General features: G+C 40.8%; 2 protein-coding genes and 1 pseudogene across 3 annotated transcripts in view; 2 read left to right on the top strand and 1 right to left on the bottom strand.

The window, feature by feature from the left end:
* LOC104717423 overlaps positions 1–2,520 on the top strand; it is a 5,793-nt gene extending 3,273 nt beyond the window's left edge. The window contains exons 10-17 of the mRNA XM_010434976.2: positions 66–482; positions 565–649; positions 716–835; positions 927–1,495; positions 1,587–1,722; positions 1,811–1,879; positions 1,968–2,102; positions 2,181–2,520. Coding sequence (XP_010433278.1) covers positions 66–482; positions 565–649; positions 716–835; positions 927–1,495; positions 1,587–1,722; positions 1,811–1,879; positions 1,968–2,102; positions 2,181–2,294 — 1,645 coding nt within the window. The 3' untranslated portion in view covers positions 2,295–2,520. The remainder of the gene's footprint in view (positions 1–65; positions 483–564; positions 650–715; positions 836–926; positions 1,496–1,586; positions 1,723–1,810; positions 1,880–1,967; positions 2,103–2,180) is intronic.
* LOC104717422 lies at positions 3,179–6,010 on the top strand (annotated as a pseudogene).
* Positions 6,073–7,808, bottom strand: part of LOC104717421 (putative S-adenosylmethionine-dependent methyltransferase RcsF) — a 2,523-nt gene continuing 787 nt past the window's right edge. The window contains exons 1-8 of one of the 2 annotated variants that reach the window (XM_010434971.2): positions 7,716–7,802; positions 7,530–7,630; positions 7,246–7,441; positions 7,059–7,151; positions 6,912–6,971; positions 6,749–6,823; positions 6,553–6,633; positions 6,075–6,482 (exon numbers count right to left, since the gene is read on the bottom strand). In XM_010434971.2, coding sequence (XP_010433273.1) covers positions 6,243–6,482; positions 6,553–6,633; positions 6,749–6,823; positions 6,912–6,971; positions 7,059–7,151; positions 7,246–7,441; positions 7,530–7,630; positions 7,716–7,763 — 894 coding nt within the window. In that variant the 5' untranslated portion in view covers positions 7,764–7,802 and the 3' untranslated portion in view covers positions 6,075–6,242. Of the gene's footprint in view, positions 6,483–6,552; positions 6,634–6,748; positions 6,824–6,911; positions 6,972–7,058; positions 7,152–7,245; positions 7,442–7,529; positions 7,631–7,715; positions 7,803–7,808 lie in introns of those variants that run through there. The other variant, XM_010434972.2, reaches the window with a different exon arrangement.

The following is a 7,808-nucleotide window of genomic DNA, read 5'->3' as shown; positions in this document are numbered from 1 at the left end:
GTTTCGGAAACCAATCCTATAATAATATACCTGAGGGACGTTGAGAAGCTTTGTCAATCAGAAAGGTTCTTTAAGTTGTTCCAGAGGCTCTTGACTAAGCTATCTGGCCCTGTTTTGGTTCTCGGCTCAAGACTATTGGAACCCGAAGAGGACTGTCAAGAAGTAGGAGAGAGCATTTCTACTTTGTTTCCTTACAACATCGAGATCAGACCGCCAGAGGATGAATCTCAACTCATGAGCTGGAAAGCAAGATTTGAAGATGACATGAAAGTGATACAGTTTCAGGACAACAAGAACCATATAGCTGAGGTTCTTGCCGCTAACGATCTTGAGTGTGATGACTTAGGTTCCATATGCCATGCAGATACGATGTTCCTAAGCAGTCACATTGAGGAAATTGTGGTTTCTGCAATCTCCTACCATTTGATGCACAACAAAGAACCCGAATACAAAAATGGGAGGCTTGTAATATCTTCCAATAGGTACCAAGAATCTCAATTATCTTTTGTACAAAACAAAGTATTTATCTTTCTTAAGCTAACTGATTGAATGGTTTTACAACAGCTTGTCCCATGGACTGGGTATATTACAGGAAGGTAACAGATGCTTTGAGGACTCCTTGAAGCTGGACGCAAACACTGACACCAAGGTATTTACATTTCTTACCAGGCATGTGTTTTGAAATATAAAAGTGACTAAAATGTGAATGGCTCAGGTGCAGGGAGAAGAAAGTGAAGGGATAATAAAGAGTGAGTCGAAATCTGAGACAGCTGCTCCGGAAAACAAAAATGAGTCGACTCCCAAAAATGAATGTCCCCTGCCTCCAAAAGCACCTGTAAATGTATAATAGTCCATATGATTCAGCATTGTTATCTTGATGTGTTTTCCTGAACATAGGTTTGATTTTTTTGATCATGTCAATGTAGGAGGTGGCTCCTGATAACGAATTCGAGAAGCGCATAAGACCAGAGGTTATCCCAGCAAATGAGATAGGTGTGACATTTGCTGATATAGGCTCACTGGATGAAACCAAAGAATCACTTCAAGAGCTTGTTATGCTTCCTCTTCGTAGGCCTGACCTGTTCAAAGGTGGCCTTTTAAAGCCCTGCAGAGGAATCCTCCTCTTTGGACCACCTGGTACTGGGAAAACTATGATGGCAAAAGCCATTGCAAATGAAGCTGGAGCTAGTTTTATAAACGTTTCAATGTCCACAATCACTTCAAAATGGTTTGGAGAAGACGAGAAGAACGTGAGAGCTTTGTTCACCCTTGCAGCCAAAGTGTCTCCGACTATTATTTTTGTGGATGAAGTGGATAGCATGCTGGGACAGAGGACAAGAGTTGGAGAGCATGAAGCTATGAGGAAGATAAAAAATGAGTTCATGACACATTGGGATGGGCTAATGTCGAATTCAGGTGATCGCATTCTCGTTCTTGCAGCAACAAACAGGCCGTTTGATCTCGATGAAGCAATCATTAGGAGGTTTGAGCGAAGGTAAAGCAGGCCTGATATGCATTTCACTTGAAACTCTTTGAGTTTTTGCGGTACTAACTCCAGCTTCTGCTTTTGCTTTGTTGGGAGATAGAATCATGGTGGGTCTTCCATCGATTGAGAGCAGAGAGAAGATTTTAAGAACCTTATTATCAAAAGAGAAAACAGAGAATCTTGATTTCCAGGAGCTTGCTCAGATGACAGATGGTTATAGTGGAAGTGATCTCAAGGTTTGTCACACTTCTCATCTCACTTTACCGACACCCGAATCTTCTCTCTATGGACTGATTGATTATTGTGAATGTTATATACAAACAGAACTTTTGCACAACAGCAGCATATAGACCAGTGAGGGAGCTGATAAAGCAGGAGTGCTTGAAAGACCAGGTTAGAACTACTCAAGCCCTTTCTTTTATTTCCCTAGTATCTACCGTTTGAATGAATGTTTCAATGGTGGTTTCTCGTCAAAACTCAGGAGAGGAAGAAGAGGGGAGAGGAAGCAGAGAAGAGTAATGAAGAGGTTTCTGAAGCAAACGAAGAAGTGTCTGAGGAGAGAATCATTAAGTTGAGACCTTTGAGCATGGAAGACATGAAAGTAGCTAAAAGCCAGGTATGTTTAAGGAAATTGGTTGGGGGTATTGATGATGATGATCTTGTGCGCAAAACACTAATTGTTTTGCATTTGCAGGTTGCTGCTAGTTTTGCAGCAGAAGGAGCAGGAATGAACGAACTGAAGCAGTGGAACGAATTGTATGGAGAAGGAGGATCCAGGAAGAAGGAACAACTCTCTTACTTCCTTTAATAACCCAATCCACTCCTATTCACATCTTCTACGAAGACATCTTCTTGTGTGTGTGTGTGTGTGTTTGTTTATAAGTCTAATATTTCATTAATTTAGTATTATCATATTAAAATTAATTCCAGATATTTTGTAAATAAAACAGGTACAGTTAATCTCTCTCTTGTATCTTACTATTTTATAAAGCTTAACTGTTTATGTCCTGCTTCGAAATGCACTAATCCTAGTTGGAAACTCAATATTCAACAATGTGACATGTGTAGCTTACGATTCTTAGCAAGATCATAGCTCTATCATCACCAAAAAGAGGAGAATCATGAAACACAACAAGAGGAGAATCATGAAACACAACAAGAGGAGAATCTTGCAACACAAGGAGTTAATTATATCGAGTAAACATGTCTGGTACTTTGCATTATTTCAAGATTTATTACACAGGAAAGCAAACAAGTAAGATAGATGGAGACTGAGACTTTACCCGGTAGGCCGGTACATAAAGTGTAGCACTTCGAAGCTACTCACTCCAACAATTCAGAGCTTGAAAGGTCTTATAGAACTCTTCAGGAGGAGGTCCAGGACGGTGCTACGGAACATGTTTTGGTATCGGTTCACTGAAGGCCCTTCATCTTCAGGGAACGACCTGAATCTCCTCTAGAGATCGATCAGCACCACTCTCGCATTTGAGACCACGACTGCAGCCCAACGATCTCAGTCGTCTACTTCACATTCGGCCGCCCGATCACTCGTACGAACATCTCCGCCGCTAAATTCGTTTCTCGCCGGCGAAATCAAAACTTAAATTCATTAGTCATTCGGCCCAATTTATATGGGCCTACATATCTTTAATAGGCTTCACTTTGGCTAAAGCAGAGGCAAGAGTCCTCTATACCTAATCGTGAAAGTCTCCGATCGTCCGATATGAGATTTTTAAAATCGGCGGCGGCCGGTGAGCTTTTCCGACGCGATGAGCTCGTAGTTAGGCAGCTCTTGAACCCTCGTTCGTATTCTAACCTCGTCAATGCATTCTCTGAAATCGAAACCAAATTGAGATCGCTATGTGAGGAGGGTTCAACTCCTCAGATTAAGAATGCAGTTTCAGTTTTCCAGCAAGCAGTGAACTCCGGTGGCTCTCTCGAGTTCACCGGAAATAATCTCATGACAACGCTGGTACGCTCTAGAAACCACGAACTAGCGTTTTCCATATACCGCAAGATGCTTGAGACTGATACTTTCATCAATTTCGTGTCGCTGAGTGGGTTGCTTGAATGTTTTGTGCAAATGCATAAGACCGGGTTTGCGTTTGGGGTTCTTGTTTTAATGCTTAAGCGTGGGTTTGCTTTCAATGTGTACAATCTTAATATCATCTTAAAGGGTTTGTGTATGAATCTGGAATATGGTAAAGCTGTTAGTTTACTGAGAAAAATGAGAGGAAACTCTCTGATGCCTGATGTTGTTAGCTACAACACTGTTATAAGAGGTCTCTGCGAGGGGAAGGAATTGGAGAAAGGATTGTGATTAGCTAATGAAATGCAAGGCAGTGGCTGTTCATGGAGTTTGGTGACTTGGGGGATTCTGATTAATGCGTTTTGCAAGGCTGGTAAGATGGAAGAGGCGATAGGTTTGCTTAAAGAAATGAAACGTAAGGGATTAGAAGCAGATCTTGTTGTGTATACTTCCCTGATTCGAGGGTTCTGTGATTGTGGTGAGTTAGATAAAGGGAAGGCGCTCTTCGATGAGGTTCTGGAACGAGGAGATTCTCCCTGTGCGATTACATATAACACTCTTATTCGAGGTTTTTGTCAGTTGGGACAGTTGAAAGAAGCCTCACAGATGTTTGAGTTTATGATGGAGCGTGGAGTTCGTCCAAATGTTTACACTTACACTGGCCTTATTGATGGCCTTTGCGGAGTAGGTAAGACTAAGGAAGCCCTCCAACTTTTGAATCTGATGATAGAGAAGGGTGAAGAACCTAATGTTGTGACGTATAACATTATTATTAACAAGCTATGCAAGGACAGCCTTGTGGCGGATGCTTTAGAGATTGTTGAGTTAATGAAGAAGAGGCGTACAAGACCTGATAACATAACATATAATAGTTTACTGGTAGGACTCTGTGCCAAAGGTGACCTAGATGAAGCAAGTAAGCTTCTATATTTAATGCTGAAAGATAGTAATTATGCGGATCCAGATGTTATATCATTCAATGCACTAATCCACGGGCTGTGCAAGGAAAACCGTCTCCAACAAGCTTTCGATATTTATGATTTGCTGGTTGAGAAATTGGGTGCTGGAGATATAGTAACCACTAATATATTGCTTAATTTCACTCTCAAGTCTGGAGATATCTGATTCCAAAATTGTTCCGACCTCAGATACCTATACTACTATGATTGATGGGCTTTGCAAAAGTGGCATGCTTAATATCGCTAAAGGATTGCTTTGCAAAATGAGAGTGTCTAGGCTACAGCCTAGTGTTTTCGACTACAACTGTCTACTATCATCATTATGCAAAGAGGGAAATCTAGACCAGGCATGGAGATTATTTGAGGAAATGCAGCGTGATGAAAGTTTTCCAGATGTTGTTTCTTTCAATATTATGATTGATGGAAGTCTTCAAGCAGGGGATACTATGTCTGCAGAATCACTTCTTGTGGGGATGTCTCATGCTGGTCTTTCCCCTGACTTATATACTTATTCGAAGTTGATAAATAGGTTCCTAAAACTTGGATATTTAGACGAAGCTATCAGCTTCTTTGACAAAATGGTTGAGAGCGGCTTTGAACCTGGTGCTCATATTTGCGATTCTGTGTTGAAGTATTGTATTTCACAGGGAGAAACAGACAAGTTGAAGGAACTTGTAAAAAAACTGGTGGAGAAAGATATTGTCCTCGACAAAGAACTTACATGTACGGTCATGGAATACATGTGTGGCAGCTCAGCAAACATGGATCTTGCAAAACGGTTGCTAAGAGGAGCAGATGATAAAGAGGAAGGGAAAAGTGGGGAACATAATCATGCTCAGTTGTGCTAACTTGAGGACTATAAGGTTGGAGAATGGTTTTGCATTCGGAATGCTATGTAGAGACATGTTGTTAGATTAAATTGACCAAGGCAACAAAGTATGACTATGGCAGAGCGGGAAGGATAGTAGCAAAGAAGTTTTGGATTAGTGGTGTTTGTTCATGGTGGAGCACCCGACCTGCATCTGATAAGCTCATTGCAAGTACTTCAATTCATGATTTGATTGTCAGATTACATGAGATACTAAGGCAAGTAGATCCTTACTCATTTGAATGATGGGTAAATCAGGAAATGCAATGAAGAGGATCGGATACAACCATGTAGACCTGGATGAATATTTCAGTGGTGGTTCTCATAAAACTCGGGAGAAGAAGAGTGAGGAAGCAGAAAAAGAGTAGTGTTGAGGAATATGAAGCACAAGAAGAAGTGCCTGAGGAGAGAGTCATGACATTTAGAGGTTTGGGCATTGAAGACATGAAAGAAGCTGTTGAGCTGTTAGTTTCGCAGCAGAAGGAGCATCAATGGCCGAACTCGAGCAGTGGAGTGATCATCATGGAGAAAGAGGCTCCAGGATACAACTCTCTTACCCCCTTTAATACACCATACACACTCCTATTTACATTTTCTTGTACTTGTTTATAAGTCTGACATTTTCACTAACTAGTATTATCATCAATTTTAACATTTGTTCCAGAGAATTTTGTAAAGAAAACAAGTACTGTTAATTTATCTTTTGTATCTTATTATACAAAGTTTAACTGTTTCTGTCTTGCCAGCATAGTTGGAAACTTAATATCCAGTGATGTGCCATGTCTAGCGTACAACTCTAATCAAGGTCATACTACATATTACAGTATTCAATGAAAGAGATGGTGGGTGCTAGCCTTCTTGAGATTTCATGTCCAGAGGATCCAATAAATCTTTACAAAATCAGCTTCCTGCAACATCTTGCAGGTTTTGGGGACGAGAAACATCTTGAACGAGAATATTACTTTCATTATCTATCATGTAAGACACATCTAGTCCCTCCAGAACCAAGTGATAAACAATTTCGGCATCTGATGTATCTTGTGGCTTGTTCCGCTGTGACAATGATCGTATGTCCCAGGACAGGACCTGTGTAATCAAGCTCTTCAGCTCATCCGCTGAACCATACAGAGACTTCTTTTCCTGTGCGCATAGCAACTATTTTGTTAAAACGGCAAATGGAGAAGAGATGGTCAAGTCAAAAGTCACTCACTATCAGTTTCCAGCAGGTGGCGATGGAGGAAGAGAAGGTGTCTGAGAAACTCACAGAAGTCACAGCCAATTGGCAATCCTCCTGAAATTCATATTCGATTTATTTCAGTCTTTGCTTCTACCTACTCAGATATAAAGTACTCACAATGATCTTCATATCTCAGCAGTGTTTCAGCAATTCATAACAATGTACATACCTTTACCCAGTTTGGCACTGAGGCTCCTTGAATACTGTCTGAGTATGGTAAATAAGGCTTAATGTCGAGCACCGGCTGTTCAAAACCATTAAAACAATTAAAGAACTACGCAAGAAGCTGATAAGCAAAAGTTAAAATACCATGCTAGGGAAAGGAGAATTACAGTCCCATCCACCAGATCGACACCAGAGAGCAGAACCTTATCCTTTTGGATTTCCTCCACCTATGGATTAATGAGCATTATGTACTTTTGGTCAAGATGTTCAATATGTATTTGTTAACAACAGGAGAATTGAATAGCGTTCAGAACCTTAGCAACAGTGAGCCCAATGGGACAAGGTCGATGAGGGGACCGAGTAGCAAAGACTCCCTTCCGTTCCCCATTAAGTCTTGGCACTCTCACCTGAATTCACAACACCCCAAAAACCTTCAGACTGAGAACATCATCATCACCAAAAAACAAACAAACAAATAAAAAAGAGAAGAAGCTGCATAACCTTTGCCTTGAGCTTAGACTGGGATGGCTTTCTCCATAGCTTCTCGATATCAGTGTTGAGATGAAACACATATAGTATCCAACAGTGAGAATACTCTTCGAGACCCTCAAGAGATGCAGGAGGAACCAAAGCCGGATCAAAGATTAAACATGCCCTTGCTAAAGAAACAAGCAATGGCTGCCTTGGTGTCCCGTTCCTGCAAAACCACCAAGATGCAGAACTTATTGGACTAAAAGCCAACATTTTTAGAAACAGCATTATTATGCTAAATAGGATCACTATACCTTGTAGAGAAGCAAGACTGAATAGTACCAATTGGTCGCATCGGGTATATCTTGCTGTGTAAATCTTGTGACTCAGTCTGTGCTAACGCCTCTCGTAAAGCCTACAGCTTTCAATTTGCATCAGAGAAGATATACATAAAATGTGCATTAGAGACATTAAAGCAAAATTCCAAGTAGTAATTTCACCTGCTGAGCCTTAACTCGACCTTTTCTCTCAGAAGCACTTTTCTCCATGGTAGATCCCAAAGACTTCTCAAGTTCTTTGATCCTATACTCCAA

Source organism: Camelina sativa, chromosome 10 (assembly GCF_000633955.1).
Source record: "Camelina sativa cultivar DH55 chromosome 10, Cs, whole genome shotgun sequence".
Lineage (NCBI taxonomy): Eukaryota > Viridiplantae > Streptophyta > Magnoliopsida > Brassicales > Brassicaceae > Camelina > Camelina sativa.
Note: the sequence above shows the minus strand (reverse complement) of the source record. Positions and strands in the feature narration are given on the sequence as shown.